This window comes from Cricetulus griseus, chromosome 6 (genome assembly GCF_003668045.3).
Source record: "Cricetulus griseus strain 17A/GY chromosome 6, alternate assembly CriGri-PICRH-1.0, whole genome shotgun sequence".
Classification (NCBI taxonomy): domain Eukaryota; kingdom Metazoa; phylum Chordata; class Mammalia; order Rodentia; family Cricetidae; genus Cricetulus; species Cricetulus griseus.
This window is the reverse complement of record NC_048599.1, coordinates 119,170,386-119,188,891: the sequence shown is the minus strand read 5'-3', so window position 1 is coordinate 119,188,891 and position 18,506 is coordinate 119,170,386. Positions and strand designations below refer to the sequence as shown.

The 18,506-nt window shown below is 41.4% G+C and overlaps 1 protein-coding gene across 1 annotated transcript in view; it reads left to right on the top strand.

Annotated features, from left to right (window-relative positions):
- The first annotated feature begins 17,396 nt into the window (after positions 1-17,396).
- The window catches only part of Kcnj3 (potassium inwardly rectifying channel subfamily J member 3), a 165,782-nt gene continuing 164,672 nt past the window's right edge, over positions 17,397-18,506 (top strand). The window contains exon 1 of the mRNA XM_027420411.2: positions 17,397-18,098. Within this exon, the coding sequence (XP_027276212.1) occupies positions 17,397-18,098 (702 nt within the window). The remainder of the gene's footprint in view (positions 18,099-18,506) is intronic.

The window sequence follows — 18,506 nt, the reverse complement described above, 5'->3', positions numbered from 1 at the left end:
GAAAATCTTTCAGTTTTCCATTACAAGAAGGTCTTTAGGGGAATTACTATTTTGTTTTGCTTTTTCTTCTAATTTTGTTGTTATGCATGGGTAAATGTCTCTTTTGTTTGAATGCTAAGAATTCAATCCTTTCCAGATTAAAAAAAACAAACAAATAAACAAACAAAAAAAAAACAAGGTTTTCTCGTGTGCTTCAGTAGAGAGGGAGGTAGCTGGATTTCTCTCATCTGTGGCCAAAGGAATTAGGAACAGAAGGAAGCAAATATAGGAGTAAGCAAATACAGGAATAGCAAATGTTCTCATTAAGAAAGACCAGTGAGAGACAATGTAAGGTAACTTTAGATTAGCCGTGGTAGAGCAAAACTTGGCACATTCTGATTTCTTTTGAGTTAAGGCCAGAAAACAGGCTGAAATTTACAAACCTGCAGCATTATATTGAAGAAAGAAAACAATAGAAATCTTCTAAATTAATTATGATTTTAATGATTTACTATTTTTGCCTCCAAAATTCTTTGTAGCCTCATTACTAGAGATTCTCCATAGAAATTATAATTTCAGGTAGATATAATGTTTTGATTTATTTTAAATAGAACTTGAAAATATTTTGTGCTAGATTCCAGGGTCTGTTTTGTATTTAGATGTTATACAATCTTGGAATCAAATACCTCCCAGAAATAAATGCTATTTCCATCCAATTTTAATAGTAAAAATAAACAGCACCACTGAGAGATCACTAACTCACATAATACCACACATTCAGGAAGTGTAAAGCAATAATTTTGACTTTAAAAATCTCTCAGCAACATCAGGAACCCTTGTCAAGACCTTAAACACCACCTTGTTTTCTCTTCTCTCTCTCTCTCTCTCTCTCTCTCTCTCTCTCTCTCTCTCTCTGTGTGTGTGTGTGTGTGTGTGTGTGTGTGTGTGTATGTATGTATGTTTTGTGCATATTCCTCTCAGTTCACACAGGTAAAAATGCCTTCAAAAGCATGCAAAACAAACACATACAGTCATGTATATCTCCAACAATTAAATCCTAAGCAAAGTGCTGTGAAACAATAGACAATTAAAGAAGAAAATGAATGACACTTCCTTTTTAGTGTAGATGCAGAATGTAAACTTGACAGGAGATTCAGTGGTTCATGCTCATCTTTAAGTGTTTTACATTAAATTGTTTAGGCAAAATATTTTCCCTGATAATCACAATAATGCTTACTGTTTTGGCCAGTGCTTACATATCTAATTAATTGGCACAGTTGTAGTTTATTCTGAGAAGACTACCTTGTCCTTCATCTATGTTATGTGAAACAATTGATGTCAGACCTTTTGAAGCCACAGAAGCAGTCTTGTCATTCATTTGTGTTGTGAAGAAGCATAAATAATCACTAGGTGACACTTTGACACCAGGGTTTATTTAGTGATGTTTGTATCTTGACATTGACTGAATATGTGAGGACATTGCATCAGCAGCAACTTCAGCCTTGCAGAATGCAAAATTGAATATGCACTTGATTGATAGCTGGAACTGGGCACTGACCTTCTTCTGCCTTATAATGGCTACACACTTCTTTGTTTTTACAAAGATAGTCAGGCAGAAAGGACTTATTTTCCACACCTATGCAAAGTTAAATCACAATGCTAATTCATTAGGGGATAACTTCATCATATTTTATGTTTGTCTTTAAGCTTGATACAAAACAGAAATATTGGCATGTAAATATTATACAGAGGACATCCTACTGATGCTCTGTGTATAATATAGTTCTAATACACATTCACAATTTTTTTCTTTTTTATTAGTTCAAGTTAGGGAACAAGCTTGTTTCACATGTAGGTCCCTTCTCCCTCTCCCTTCCCTCACCCCCATCCCTCCACCCCCACCCCCAACCTACTCTCACCCCATCCACCCACCACTTTCCAGGCAGGGTAGGGCCCTCAATGGGGGCTCTGCAAAGTCCACCAAATCTTCCTGTGCTGGGCATGGTCCCTTCCCCATGTGTCTAGGGCCAGAGTGAATCCCTTCACGTGGGATGGGCTCTCAAAGTCCCTTCTTACAGAAGGGAAAAATACTAATCCACTACCAGAGGCTTCCTGGAGAGCAGAGGCCTCCTTATTGACATCCATGTTCAGGGGTCTGGATCAGTCTTGTACTGGCCTCCCAGACAGCATCTGTGGTCAATGTGCTCTCCCTTGTTCAGGCCAACTGTTCCTGTGCATTTCTCCAACCTGGTACAGACTCCTTTGATCTTCATTACTTCCTCTCTTCAACTAAATTCCAGATTTCAGCTCAGTATATATCTGTGGATGTTGTCTCTGCTTCCATCAGCCACTGGATGAGGGCTCTAGGATGGCATAAGGAGTAGTCATCAATCTCATTTTAGGGGAAGGGCTTTTAGGTTATCCTCTCCACCATGGCCTTGATTGTCAGATCGTGTCATCCTTGTAGGTCTCTGGAGATCTCCCTAGTTCCAGATCTCTTCTCAGACCTATAATGGCTCCCTCTAATATGGTATCTCTCATCCTGCTCTCTCTCCTCTATTTTCCCCCCAACTCAGTATTTCTGCTCCTCCATTTCCTCTCCTCTACTCCACTTCTCTTGCTCTTAGTGTGGCAGCACCCTTTCCCCTACCCTCATGCTCCCAATTAGCTCAGGAGTTCATGCCACTTCCCATTCATGGGGTCCATTTATCCCTTAGAGTCCTTCATGTATCATAGTTTCTTTGGTGAAGAGGATTATAGGCTGGTAATCATTTGCTCTATGCCTAAAATTCATATTTGAGTGAGTACATACCATGTTTGTCATTTTGTGGCTGGGTTACCTCACTCAGGATGGTTTCTTCTAGTTCATCCATTTGCCTGCAATTTTCAAGATTCCATTGCTTTTTTCTGCTGAGTAGTACTCCATTGTATAAATGTACCCCATTTTCTCTAAGCATTCTTCAGTTGAGGGGCATCTAGGTTGCTTCCAGGTTCTGGCTATTACAAACAATGCAAATTATGAACATAGATGAACATATGTCCTTGTTATATAAACACGCACTATTTGGGTATATACCAAAGAGAGGAATGGCTGGATCTTGAGGTAGACTGATTCCCATTTTTTCTGAGCAACTGCCATACTGATTTCCAGAGTGGTCTTACAAGTTCGCACTCCCACCAGCAATGGAGGAGTGTTCCTTTTTCTCCACATCCTCTCCAGCATAGATTGTCATTGATATTTTTGATTTTTGCCATTCTGACAGGTGTGAGGTGGTATCTCAGAGTTGTTTTGAGTCGCATTTCTCTGATGGCCAAGGATTTTGAACACTTTCTTAAGTGTCTTTAAGCCATTTCAGATTCCTCTGTTGAGAGTTCCCTATTTAGTTCTGCACCCTGCTTTTCAATTTCATTGTTTAGTGTTTTGGTGGCTAGATTCTTGAGTTCCTTGAATATTTTGGAAATCAGCCCTCTGTCAGATGTGGGATCGGTGAAGATCTTTTCCCATTCTGTGGGTGGTCATTTTGTCTTACTGACTGTGTCCCTTTTTGTTTCTGCCTTTTGGTTAGTTTGGCTAGAGGTTTGTCTATCTTGTTGATCTTCTCTAAGAACCAACTCTTTGTTTCATTGATTCTTTGTACTGTCTTCCTAGTTTCTACTTTGTTGATTTCGGCTCTCAGGTTGATTATTTCCTGGCATCTACTAATCCTTGGTGAGTATGCTTCTTTTTGCTCTAAAGCTTTCAGTTGTTCTGCCAATTCTCTAATGTGACTTTCCTCCAGTTTCTTCATGTGGGCACTTAGTGCTATGAACTTCCCTCTTAGTACTCCTTTCAGAGTGTCCCATAAGTTTGTGTATGTTGTGTCTACATTCTCATTAAATTCTAGGAAGTCTTTAATTTCTTTTTTTATTTCTTCCTCAACCCAGGAATGGTGCAATTGGGTGTTGAGTATGTAGGTTTTCTGCAATTCCTATTGCTGTTGAATTCTAGCTTTAATGCATGGTTATCTGATAAGACACAGGGGGTTATTTTAATTCTTTTGTAATTGTGGAGGTTTGCTTTGCTGCCAACTATGTGGTCAATTTTAGAGAAGGCTCCATGTGCTGCTGAGAAGAAGGCGTATTCTTTTGTGTTTGGATGGAAGGTTCTATAGATATCTGTTAAACCCAGTTGGGTCATGACTTCTGTCAGATCCTTTGTTTCTTTGTTAAGTTTCTGTCTGGTGTTTCTGTCTAGTGGTGTAACGGGGTGTTGAAGTCTCCTACTATAAGTGTGTGTGGTTTTATGTGTGGTTTGAGCTTTAGTACTGTTTCTTTCACAAATGTGGGCCTTTTGTATTTGGGGCATAGATGTTCAATTGAGACTTCATCTTGATGGACTTTTCCTGTGATAAGTATGAAATGCCCTTCTTCATCTCTTTTGATTGATCTTAGTTTAAAGTCTAATTTGTTAGATATTAGGATTGCTACTCCAGCTTGTTTCTTGAGCCCATTTGATTGGAAAATCTTTTCCCATCCTTTTACTCTGAGGTATCACCTGTCTTTGAAGTTGATGTGTGTTTCTTGTATACAGAAGAAGGATGGATTCTGTCTTCATATCCATTTTGTTAGCCTGTATCTTTTTATGGGTAAGTTAAGACCATTGACATTTAAGGATATTAATGGCCATTGTTTGTTGGTTGGTTCTTGTTTGTTTTGGATTTATTGTTGGTGGTGTCATTGTGTGTGGATTTTGCCCTCCTGTTTTTTTTTGTGTTTGGTAAAATTAGATTATCTATTGCCTGTGTTTTTGTGAGTGTAGTTATGTTCATTGGGTTGGAGTTTTCCCTCCAGAACCTTCTGTAGCGCTGGATTTGTGGATATGTATTGTTTAAATCTGTTTTTGTCTTGGAATATCTTGTTTTCTTCCTCTATAGTGAATGAAAGTTTTGCTTGTTACAGTAGTCTGGGTTGACATCCATGCTCCCTTAGTGCTTGTAGGGTATCTATCCAAGACCTTCTGGCTTTCAGAGTTTCCATTGAGAAGTCGGGTGTGATTCTGATTGGTTTGCCTTTATATGTTATTTGGCCTTTTTCTTTTGCTGCTCTTAATATTTTCTCTTTATTCTGTAGATTTGTTGTTTTGATTATTATGTGTCAGGGGGACTTCTTTTTGTGGACCAGTCTGTTTAGTGTACTGTAAGCTTCTTGTACTTTCATAGGCATATCCTTCTGTAGGTTGGGGAAATTTTCTTCCATGATTTTGTTGAATATGTTTTCTGTACCTTTGAGGAGTGTTTCTTCACCTTCTTCTATATCTATTATTCTTAGGTTTGGTCTTTCCATGGTGTCCCATATTTCCTGGATATTTTGTGTTAGGGATTTATTGGACTTGAGGTTTTCTTTGGTTGATGAATGTATATCCTCTAGCGAGTCTTCAATATCTGAGATTCTCTCTTCCATCTCTTGAATTCTATTAGTTTTACTCACATCTTTAGATCCTGATCATTTATCCAGCCTTTCCATTTCCAGTATTCCTCATTCTGTGTTTTCTTTATTGTGTCTATTTCAGCTTACCGGCTGTGAACTGTTTCAAGAGCTTCCTTCACTTGTTTGGTTGTTTTTTCTTGGGTTTCTTTAAATTCTTTAAGAGATTTGTTTATTTCCTGAATTTTTTGGTTTGTGGTTTGTCTTTTCCTACTTTTCGTGTAATTTTTTTGCTTGCTTTTTCTTCTATTTCTTTAAGGGATTTTCTTGTTTCCTCTTTAAAGGTCTCTATCTTCTTGCCGAGATAATTTTTGAGGTCCATCTCTTCTTCATGATCTGTCTTGGGCTTTTCAGATCTTGCTGGAGTGGAGTCCCTAGATTCTGGTGGTGTCATATTGGTCTTGCTGTTGTTGAGTGAGTTCTTATTCTGTCTTCTTCCCATATCTTCTTCCAGTGGGTGCAGGTGGGGGTCTCTCTATCTCCTCTTGTGTCCCAGTGGTGTGTGTGGGCCATGAATTCAATGTCCGAAGCTCTGGATTGTCTTGCCTCTCCTGGTAGTCTCCTCACTCTGAAGGAGTTAGGCCTCCGTAGGGGTCAGGTTGGGGGGACAGGAAGGAAGAATGGGGTCTTTACAGACTGGGGGAGTTCCTCTCTGCCTGGGCAGGTCTACCCCAAGTAGGCACAGGCCCGGGGGAGATCGGGGTGAATGATGCTTTGGGTGGGAGTTGGGTAAGAGCAGAGGCTCATTCACCTCATTGTGGATCGGTTGGCAGAAAGCGAAGGCAGAGTAGTGTGAAGATATTTACTTAAGTCCTCTTAGCTCATTTTGGAGAACAGCTGATCAGCAGAAAGAATGAATAAGATAAGAATTCAAAATTATTCAAAATAGTTATAAGTGCTCCCTGTAGCTGTTTCTAGAGTTACAATTTTAACTATGGGGTCACAGTATATAGGTAAATTACCTCTGTGAACAAAATATTTATAACATATTTTCAGACCATTTTTGATAAGAAATTGATACTCAGTTTCAAATTTGTGTTGCTTCAGTGGGGGAATTTGCAAGTTGAAAAATGACTGCATGACAAGAAAATGGAAAGTGGCCTTTTCCATGGTTTCCCGGGAAATTTAGAGCATAATTGGATGGGCTGCTGGGTATTCATGAAGGTAGGCAGGTCTGTGTTGCCATTCAGTGGGTTGAGCCTGAAACTGACTTCTTTCTCAAAGTCAAAACTGATGAATATTATGGAGTTTCCTGAAGAAAACCAGCATGATACTCTGCACAGAAGCATGTGAGGTGATACTCTTGTTTCTAGTAATTGTTTTATTCCAGCAGTTACTCTTCATTTCACTATGTCACAGCAACCACTGTGCAAAAAATAATAATAAATAGTAAGACAAAAATACAAAACACAAAACTGACCAACATGCATGACCCCAGCTTACTTCTGTCCTTCTGGATGCATAGTGATGAGCTTCTCCACTAGCTTATAGTTATTGTGATGTTTGAAATTTTCTGTGCTTATCTCCTTTCTTCTTCCTTCCTTGTTCCTTGACTCTTTTCCTCTCCACCTTGATTCAGCAAAATGTGACATATAGTGGTAAAAAGAATTCTGAAGACAGAACATTTACATACTCCTCTGCAGAAAGCAGAGACATTATTAATGAATAACTTAAATCATTTATGGGTTTTACAACCAGTAGTGTTGGATTCCCCTATTCATGTTTTATTTATGACTGTGTGGGTGGTAGGATTGGTTTAACCAGCCCTCATTGCAAAACGTAGCCTTCATTGCTTAGGTGCTTTCTACTGAGGGAAAAGAACCTGCTGTAATAGCAAGTTTATGTCCACAGATGGTGGAGTCTGGTGGAGCCCTGAGAGTGGAATTTGCCTTTGATAATCCCTACTTGGTTTTTCACTAAAGATGAGAGCTGTCAGGAGAGGGGCAGAGATGGATGGGGATTCTGTAGGTGGCATTTCCAGGGAAGCTTCTTGCTAATGGGAGTGCAGTTCCCAAGCAGCAGTGCCTCCCAGTACCAGTTGTGATGTCAGAACCAACAGAGGGTTTGTTGAAAAATATCTGGAATGGATTCTGAATGTAATGCTAATGCATATCTAGAAGCAGTAAGCTTGATTATTCTATTTCAGTAAATTGTATTCCCTTTCTGATTACCTGACATAAAACTTTAGCTGCCATTCCTCATCTCTTGTCTTGCAGCATCTTTCCTAGTTTTCTAACCCCAGCCTTGAACTGTTGTCTCACTGCTGCATTACCCCCCCATCTCTCATTCTCTTTTCATGCTACATTAGTATTGGAGGATGCTAAAGCAGCAGCACTGGAGAATTTCTACTTCCTAGCTGCATAGATCAAAATTAAGATCCTACTAGCTCTGGGCCACCCACTCCCATTCTCAAAGGGTCTCATGTGATTACACCAAAATGAACCCAAAGGTATGTGCACATACTTACTATTATTTTTGTTAAATTATGGGAATCCTTCTTGGTCTTCCTAAGTAAACTTCTGAAGAACCACCCATGACTTCTGTTTCTCTTCCCCAGTTGCCAAGGATGTATACTGCTCTATTTTCCAGATGGAGGAACTTGCCCTTTAGTTGGAAGAAACAGCTGTACTGCACTTCCAGACGATGTAATAATCAAATCTTCTCAAAAGCAGCCCCTTTCCTGGCAGACACCAGTCATTGCAGCTTAGTGGGCTTTGAGGACCAGGCAATCTATAACCAGGACAAACAACTTTTGTTCCAGAGCTTCTATTTTGCTTGGTAAAAATGTATCTGTTTTATACCATGGCTTATATTTCTAATCAATTCTGGTTACCTACCTTGCCTTTTATTAGTGTAGTAGCATATTCTCATCACTGCTACTAAATGATTCAGGCTACATGATGTTATAAAAAAATAAGTTTATTTAACTCACAATTAGGGAGAGGTAAGGGTCTGTATTTTGTCATAAAAGTCTGGCTGACAATTTTCCCAGGTTGTAAATGGTGTCACCATGCGAAGAGACAGGCAATACAGTGTCTGGATCCTCTGGTCAGTCCTTTTAAATAATGTTTAACAAACATTATACCTGATGAGTTTAATCTAATCCTATCACCTCCCATTATTTCTGCTTCTAATAGCATCATAGTCACACTCAGTTTCTACCTTTTCAAGATTTCTACTTGAAAATGAAGTTTCAACAAAAGCAACATGGAGGCACAAAGCAGCTTCAAGCCAGAGCACAAGGCATGGTCTCTGCATCAAAGCTGAAGCTTTTGCCTCTCTGTCCTCCCCTTTCCTCTTCCATGCCTTTAAGTCCTAAGAAAATCCTTGTCCTAAATTTCAGCACCTTCTTTACAAACTGAATTATTAGGTGATGTTTCTAAATCTATCTTTTCTTTAAATACTAGCACACAGCATCATTATTATTTTAATACTCTGTATTTTCTGTACTATCATTTTTGTCTATTTGTTTTTATTTTGTTTTGTTTGTAGACTAACCTGGCCTCCAACTCAAAAAAAGTATGCCTGCCTCTGCCTCTGACTCCTTAGTGCTGGGATTAGATATGTGCACCACCACTGGGCCCTGTATTATCATGTACATTGACTTCTGTTATACATGGAAGTTTCTGTTCTGCCCCATCCTTCAACCATTTAGTCCCAAATAAACACACAGAGGCTTATATTAATTAAAAACTGTTTGACTGATGGATCAGGTTTCTTATTAGCTAGCACTTTCTTAATTAACCCATTTCTATTAATCTGTGTATCTCTATGTAGTCTAGGCTTAACAGTGATGCCTGGAATTCTTGCTTCCACAGAAGCTAAATGACATCCCCTTCACTCATCTCATAATTTTCTTTATCCCTGATTGGATTTCCTGCCTGGCTGAATCCTTCCTGTCCATTGGCCGAAACATTTTTATTCATCAACCAATAAGAGAAACATCTGTTCACACCATACAGAAGGACATTTCCCCATCATTCTCTGATGTGGTATATCTGATACTTGCCTTGATGTTGCACTAAATTCCCTGACAAAAGCAATTTTAGGAAGCAAGTGTCTGTTTTGTCTTGCAGTTCCTTGGGGCAGTCCACCATGGTGAGCAAGTCATGGTAGGAGCATGAGGTCGCTGGACACCTTGCATCTGTGTTCACAAAGCCCAGAACATTGCACACTCTTTTCTTTTTCTCCTTATTCAGTCTAGGACATCAGGCTATAGACTGGCACAGCCCATATGTAATGTTGACTATATAACCTCAATTACCCTAATTTAGATAACCTTTCATAAAGATGATCAGAGACTAATGTATTAATCCCTTACTGGCATGTCTAAAGTTTCATCTTCTAGGTAACTGATAATCAGTATTAACTGATAAGCATTATGTCTTTTTTCTAATTTTTTATGAATTTTGTTTTTGTTTTCTGAGTTGGAAAATAACTTTAAATGATATTACCTGATGACCAACAAAATGTGATTCTACTGGATGGAAGTTGGAAGAATCCCATTAGCTGGAAAAAGTTTCTTCAATGACTTTTTATGATTGCTAATAAAGTAATCCTCTTCATTTAGTACTTACCAAATACATAGAAAATTATTGTTGGTATAGATACCATTGTTAAGTATCTTGTTGGTATGATGTCTTCTCATTCCCCATCTGCACAGCTTTGGCCTAATGACAGATACATGATATACTTACTTTCATTGTTTGATGTATCTCAGTAGTATAATCCTCATACATATTTTGGTATCTATAAGTCAGCCAGTGCTCTCAGAGGGCAATCCTGAGAAACATTGACATGGGACATTTTTTCTTTATACCTTCTCTTTATACATGTGTGCCTTTACACCTTATAAAACATTTACTTGTTAAACAGACAAGCTTCCAGAAGACTCTTGAAAAGTCCTTATTATTTTATAGACCAGAGTACTCTATGGCACACCTTTGTGGTAAAGAAAAGGGTTAGCAAGGGAAGCCTTGCTAATAAATGGCCTCCTGGTGACAATGGATTATTATCTTTCTCTGAACCCTTAGGCAGATGCTAGGTTGGAGCCAAGATTAAAGGCTTCCTGAGTCATCCACCATGGTCTGGCAAGGCCTCTGTTCTCAAGTCTGTGCAATCAAATCTCAAACTGATTTCTCTTTTTGGTTTTCTTCTTCTTTTTTTGGCAAGAGAGAAAATAACTCCAGTATTCTTTTTTTGGAGAGTGAGAAAAAGGAATATCATTCTACTTCTCGAAATTGCATATAGAATTTCAAAAAGTGACCTCTTCCCTGATGTAGCAAAAAACCTGTGTTGTCAATGGGAGCATGTCGTCTTTTGAAGGATGAAAGCATTAGGAATCCTGCCTTGCCACGCCTTCATTATTCTTCTGGAAAGGATTTGGAAAAGAAAATCACCTACAAAATAATATAAAACAAGTTTTCTTTTTCAAGTAATTAATAACTGTGGCAAGCTGTCAAGCCAGCTGTCTCATGGCATGTCACTGTCACAGACCATGAATGAGGAGATCCACTCCAGGTGCACTGGGATGCTCAAAGCCTTGCTTTGGTCACAGTTGGACGATTAAGTCATTTTTAGAATTTGAACTTCTCAGGGGCAGAGGTTTTATCTTTTATATTAGGTATGTTCTTTCCCTCACACTGTTCTGTTACATAATAGGATAACTGCATGTTCAAAGTCATGCTTTTTTAGTATAAAATACAAAATCATATCCTTCACTTTGGAAGTAATAGTTATTCATGATATTACTTATTTTGGACAGAGCAAATATGACATTGCCAAAAGTACTCTCTGGGCAGAATAAATATGCGGCTGGGCTTTATCTGAGTTTGTTGTTAAATATAGCTTTGTTCTATCCCTCTGAACTCCAGGTTAGTTCACTTGTCATCTACCTTATCTTGAAATGTTAGACTCCAAATGATTAGGCATTCTGCAATTATGTTTCTTCAAGATATTTCTGACCATTGTGAGCTGGTCTGAAATTGTGTTCCTCTCCCACATTCTGACCCAGTCTGTACAATGTTTTTGCTCAGTTCATCCACAGCACCAGATTCAATGGCCTTCTGTCGTCTGTTTCTCACACATTTGCCTGGCCTTGGCACCATGGGCCTGGCTGCCCTCCAGAACCTCATCCTGGAAGCAGCTGTCCTCACAAGGAGAGAGGCTCTTGATTCATCTGCAAACATTTTCAAGGAGTGGGACTCAAGGTCACAATGGGGTCAAAGCTTCAGTCTCTTGTGAAGTGTGAGATGATGGTGTTCTGAAAAAAAAAATTAACTTACAAGGAAGTACTGTGTAAGTGAGCCAGTGTATATTGGAATTTCTGCTCCACTGGCTGTCTAGCTAGACACTACCAATACAACCCTAAGATGCAAGTATGTTGCCTGGAACATTGCAATGAGCTCCTTATAAAGCTTGGTTCTTTCTTTCTTTTTTTAAATTAGAAACAAAACAAGTTTGTTTTACATGTCAATCACAGTTCCCTCTCCCTCCCTTCTTCCCCTGCCCCCACTGACCCCCTATCCCTTTCTGCTCCCCAGGGGAGGCTGACACCTTCCATGGGGGATCTTTGAAGTCTGACAAATCTTTTGGAGCAGGGCCTAGACCTTCCACAGTGTGTCTAGTCTAAGAGAGTATCCCTCTATGTGGAATGGGTTTCAAAAGTCCCTTTGTGTACTAGGGATAAATACTGATCCAGTACCAGAGGTCCCATAGATTAACCAGACCTCCTAACTGACACCCATATTCCGGGGGTCTGATATGCTGGTTTTCCAGCTATCAGACTGGGGTCCATGAGCTCCCCCTTGTTCAGGTCAGCTGTTTCTGTGGGTCTCCCCAGCCTGGTCTTGACCCCTTTGCTCATCACTCCTTCTCTGCAAATGGATTCCAGTGTTCAGCTCAGTGTTTAGGTGTGTGTGTCTGCTTCTGCTTCCATCAGCTACTGGATGAAGGCTTTATGATGGCATATAGGATAGTTATCAATTTCATTATCAGAGAAGGGCATTTAACATAGCCTCTCCACTATTGCTTAGTTAGTTGGAGTCAAGCTTGTAGATCTTTGGACATTTCCCTAGTGCCAGATTTCTCTTTAAACCTATGTTGGCTCTCTTTATTTTGGTATCTCTATTCTTGCTCTCCTCTATTCTTCCCCTGACTCAATTTTCCTGCTCTCTCATGTCCTCCTCTCACCTCCCCTTCTCCCCTTCTTATTCTCCTAGCTCCCTCTGCCCTACCCCCATGCTCCCAATTAGCTCAGGAGATCTTCTTTAGAGCTCTCTTAAGCATTTTACATATAGAAGGTAGGATGTACCACTGTAGTAGAGATGGTATCAAAATATTAACAGATACATGCTTAGGGGGCTGGCATCCACTTGGACAATTTTGGCAAATTCCAGTCTCAGTACAAGCCAGAATGTTAAACATGTCATAATGAAAACCTAAAGAAATGGGTACATAGGGAAAGGATGTATTATTGTCAGTAGGCAGATTTGGGAAAGTGTTACACAAGAAGTGGCCACTGAAATTAAATATGGAGAAATTCTATTACTGCCTTGTATGCTAGTGTCTGAGACGTGTATTTCAGAGTGATAGGAAAAAGATACTGTAATGAGAAATATGGTGAGTGAATATGACAGTGAGTTAATGAAGTTAATATGGAGTCCCCTTTGGAGAATAGAGGTGACTAGAGAAAAGCCCATTGTGATGAGGATGTAGAAAATAATTTGATTGGCCAAGCTGGACCATTTTGGAGAGCTATGGATCTTAACAAGAATGAGAAACATGGCCTTATTCAAAGAGGCTTGAAGGTCTGTAAACCACTCTTAGAGTAGTAAAGCACTCTTCCAACCTTGCTGGCAAAGGGTGGATGGGCCACAAAGCTTCTGTGAACACACTGCTTGAATTAAAATTTAAGTGTCTACTTTTATGTGTGTGACACTAAATAATCATTTACCCTTTCTAACCCCAGGGTGCTCTTTTGTAAAAAGAGAAAGTTAGACTTGGCCAAGTCTTCTTAAACTTTCAACTCTAAGTGTATAAAATAGGCATACAAATCAAACAGGATTAATAATAAAAAGCAAATTTATTGAAAAAATAATTTTGGTATACATAAATATTTACTATTTATTAAAGACAGACACAAATTTGTTCATAAGTAGAATATTTGTGCTTGTTTGATGAAAAGAATTACATCTTGGCTGAATATTTGCCATCACAAATATTCATGCATGCTGAACAAATTTGACATTCTTTTCAGGGTTGATCGATATTTTGGCTTTATAGTTGTCAGTGTTGAGAAGGACACTTTCCATGTACATGTAGTTCAAAATGGCAGAAGGGAAAATGCTTAGCATTATTTCAGAAATGGTTAGAAATTCTTCCCAACTCCTAACCAAAAATTAATTTAAGAATTTTTCAAAATGAGATTCAAGAAGGTAGCTCAATAAAAAAATTAAAACCAATCATTCTAAAACAATAGAATTCAAAGATATATTAGTTTAATACTTACTGAGGAATGGTAGTAGGGACATATTAAAATATTTTTTATAATTAAAATAAATATTTAAAATTTTGTGGGTTTTTGTTTTGTTTTATTTGAGTTATAAACACTATTAAACTACATAACAATCTGAGTTTCTCTTCAGATTGTATAAATCTTTCGTGTTTTAAAATATTTTTTTATTAAACTGTTATTTTTCTGTAAGAGCCTCACTATGTGGGCATGGATGGCCTGGAGGTTGCCTGTTTCTGTTTTTAAGTGCCAGGATTAAAGTCTTACTGAACCATGCTTGACTGAATTGAGATCCTAAAGAGGGGTTAATGGTGTTGTATTAAAGAAAGTGGAGGAATCATTTCCAACATATTGAATAAATATGCAAAGGATGGATAGAATATAATTTTTTAAAGTAACAAACACCAGAAATATTCTCTTTTATATTTAAATGTTCTTCCATATCAATTCAAGTAAGTGACACTGTTTAGTGATGATTATATTCTGCCCTAGAGTTTTAGTGAACTCATAGGGAGTTCCTAAAGGTTTAGACAGGCATATCTAATAATCCAAGCAATATTGTTTGCCAAGTATGAGCCAAGTACTATTCTAGGGACATAGTAAGGAATAAGCAAAGGAAATATGAGTATTGGCTGAGCCCTTTGCCCTTGAAGATCACATTTTATATAACTGGACATTGAGGGAGGAGCCCTACGAAAAGGAAAGCATCATTCAGAAAGCTTTCTCATGAAGAAAGAACCCACTAATCAGACAGCATGGGCCTGAGACAGTAAGGAAGGCTGCTTTACAGAGAACACACTTCAGCAGAAAGCCTAGTGATTCCAGGAGCCAGTAACACCTATGGGGAGGAGAGAACACCACAGGGAGAGGAAGTCAGTGGAAAGGATCAGGGATCAGCCTATGTCTGGATTGTTTCAGTAATTGAGATCAGCAGCCTGCCAAGGACATAATGGACTTTGGAGGGAGGTGGTCAGAGCAGAGATGAGAATGTATGTTAGTTCACAGCAAGGCCATAACTTGAGAAACTCATTAATAATCTCCTCTTGGCTTTGTCAAAACATTGTCGCCCAGTACATCCTTCAGAGGAGAAATATTAAAACCACCTTTACTCTTTTTCTTTTTTTCTGTGCTTTCTATATCATGACTGAGGAAATGGGAAACTCAATTTTCTAAAGGAGAAAATTTGGGGCTCTTGCTCAAGGTCAAAAGCCTGTAAATGTCACAGCTAGGATTCAAATTAGGCCTTGTGATCCCAGGATCAGAGCCTTTCATGCTCCCTGTAGTGTCCTTATGCAATCTCCAGAGAATAAGTTGCTGACATCTTATAAGAGAGCCGCAGGAGAAGCTGTAACTGGAGCTGAATGTTTACAGTCCTCCACTCATGGCTCACAAGTCCTCCACTTTTGCCTGTACAAAGGCTTCTGGTAAGGCATTCTCTGGAGAGATGGTCTAGTGATTGTGTGTTTATTTTGCTTAGCACTTGCTTAGCAGCTCTTTGCTTCTATTGCAAGAGTTGACTTTCTACCAACTTTGTGCATCTGAACTGAGCGGAATGTAGCCAAAGACATTTTAAAACGGACATGAAATGGGGTAAAATAAGCTGACATTTACTCATGGGCACTATATCAGCTGTTTCTGCACTTTGCCCCTCCATTAAATTAACTGCCAGACTGGGGCCATTAAAACACATCACTTTCCCCTCAATTATAGTCACACACTAACTCTAGGTAGGCTAAGCCTGTTTCATAGAATCCTTTTCAGAAAGGATTGGGAATTTCCTTTCAGTATGGCCCTTCCTTGGTGTTTCCATTGTCAGGTCTCTGTGTTTTTGTAATTTTGGGTTCTGAATATGCCTATCTGAAAGTCAGATCTCTGTTGATGATGCATCCCCAAATCCTAGTATTTGCTCAAGTGAGAGCCCTAGAAATAGAGACATATTGTACTCCTCGCAGAAAGCAGCATTTGTTGCTTGCTTGGGGGCTTTCTGATTGATGCAAGGGGGCGAGAGAAGAGTTGGCTGCAGTTAGGGAGCAGATTTAGAGCAGCTTCTCATTGGAGGGGCTAGCATTCTCTAAGCTGCCAGACACTGCAGGCTCAACCAAGGCGCGGAGGTGCAATTCAGGCTGGTGGAGCAGCGGGGGAAGGCAAGGACAGGCGGGGCTAGCGCGGCTCTGCAGCTGATCACACGCACCAGCACACACACCTCATCCCTGCTGTCTCTGCTTGAGCCTCGCATTCTCCATCCACCCGGGCAACCAAAGCGCGGACATGGAATAGCAGATCCAGGAAAGGAAGACCCAAATGTTTCTATGGGAGGCACAGGAAGAGCTGGAGCAATGCCAGTGTTTAACCTGAAAGTCTGACCTCGGTTAAGCAGCCCCGCTGTCTCCTGGAAAGAGGACATCGCGCGCGCCAAGGAACCCGAGAGTCAGGAATCCAAGTCAGTCTCTGCTTGAAGCAGCAGGGTCTTCGGGCTGATATTGTGTAGTGTCCCCCGCTTCCCGGGGGTGCGGAGATTGAGGCACCTGCAGTAGCTCTCACCGTGGAACACCAGGAAAAGTAGGAAGGGGTCAGGGTGCTTGGCCGAACTCCCTCAGCTTGTGCCGCGGCTCTGTCTGTCCTCTGCTGCTGGGTGAGTGCCCCGGCTCCTAGCGCTCCCCAGAGTACTGGGGTGGCCTGGAGGCCCCCGGGGGTCCACGCCAAGGCCCCGGTGGCGCGCGGGGAAACTCGGCCGCCTGCTCACGCCGGAATACAGGTCTCTGGAGTCCCTGGCGGGGGATTCTGATCCAGCAGAGCGTGGGTAGGGGGCGTTGCACCACTGCCCAGCAGACATGCCTCTGGGCGGGATTTTGGCTAAAAGATAGGAGGCGGGAGTGATAAGGGAGCCAGGAGCACTCCCAGGGGGGCTGCTGATCAGGGTGAAGCTGGGAGGGGGGAGGGTCCGGACTAAGCAGCTAGAGCCTCTTAGAAGCTTAGGGAGTTGGCAGGTGGGGTGGGACTTGCTTGTCAAACTCGTTAATTTTCTGCAGCCAGTTCAGGGGTCTGTAAGGTAGTCGGGGGTGGAGTGCTGTGGAAAGGTAAGAGGTGGCACGGGATGCCGGTGGTGGGGGGAGAGAAGCGGGGCCTCAATGAGCTTGGAGTCAAAGTGGCACTTGGGGTCTTACACCTTGCATCCCTCCTGCCTTGAGTGTGGGAGAACACTTCTGTTTTAACACTGCTCTTGGAAAGAAAAAACCTCTGTCCCAGGGGAGGAAAGGCGTCTGCAGGGGCAGAGCCTGCTGCTACCTGCAGGGTGCTCCCCAACCCCCCACCCAGGCGCCTGCTTTCGTCCCCTCCCCTCCTGCTTTCGTCCCCTGCCCCCACCTCCTTATTGGTGCTGGGTTGCAGCGCTTGGCTCCTGCGCCTCCGCTTCGTGTTTGAATCTGGCTCGCCCCTCCATATTATGTCTGCACTCCGAAGGAAATTTGGGGACGATTACCAGGTAGTGACCACTTCATCGAGCGGCTCGGGCTTGCAGCCCCAGGGGCCGGGGCAGGGCCCGCAGCAGCAGCTTGTACCCAAGAAGAAGAGGCAGAGGTTCGTGGACAAGAACGGCCGGTGTAATGTGCAGCATGGCAACCTGGGCAGCGAAACCAGTCGCTACCTCTCGGACCTCTTCACTACACTGGTGGACCTCAAGTGGCGTTGGAACCTCTTTATCTTTATCCTCACCTACACCGTGGCCTGGCTCTTCATGGCGTCCATGTGGTGGGTGATCGCTTATACCCGGGGCGACCTGAACAAAGCCCACGTTGGCAACTACACTCCCTGTGTGGCCAATGTCTATAACTTCCCCTCTGCCTTCCTCTTCTTCATCGAGACCGAAGCCACCATCGGCTATGGCTACCGCTACATCACCGATAAGTGCCCCGAGGGCATCATCCTTTTCCTCTTCCAGTCCATCCTGGGATCCATCGTAGACGCTTTCCTCATAGGCTGCATGTTCATTAAGATGTCCCAGCCCAAGAAGCGCGCCGAGACCCTCATGTTCAGCGAGCATGCGGTGATCTCCATGAGGGACGGAAAACTCACTCTCATGTTCCGGGTGGGCAACCTGCGCAACAGCCACATGGTATCCGCGCAGATCCGCTGCAAGCTGCTCAAGGTAAGTGCAACCCTCTTCTTTCCCACCAAGAATCAGTTAATCAGAAACCCGAAGATTCAAATCCCTGGACACCACTTTGCCCTCTCCTTGGGTTTTCCTTCCACCACAGGTAAACTTCTTGGGAGCAAGGAGGCAGTAAAGAGAGGGCTTAGTTGTCAGGTCTGCTTTGCTCCTACTTAGGTCCTCTCCTTTATGCTCCTCACCTGGGATGCTCTGTTACACACCATGATGGTGGCAGAGTGCTGTGGGCTCTTGGCTCTTTGAAGGAGATAGAAGCCCTGCTCTCATGCTGCTGCTTTGACCTGACAGCTGTTTTGGTTTGCTGTCAACTCATTACTCTCCTAAACTTGAGGTACAAAATCTTCTATTTTGAAGAATAGGGTGTTAAAGTTTCCTTAACTTCACTTT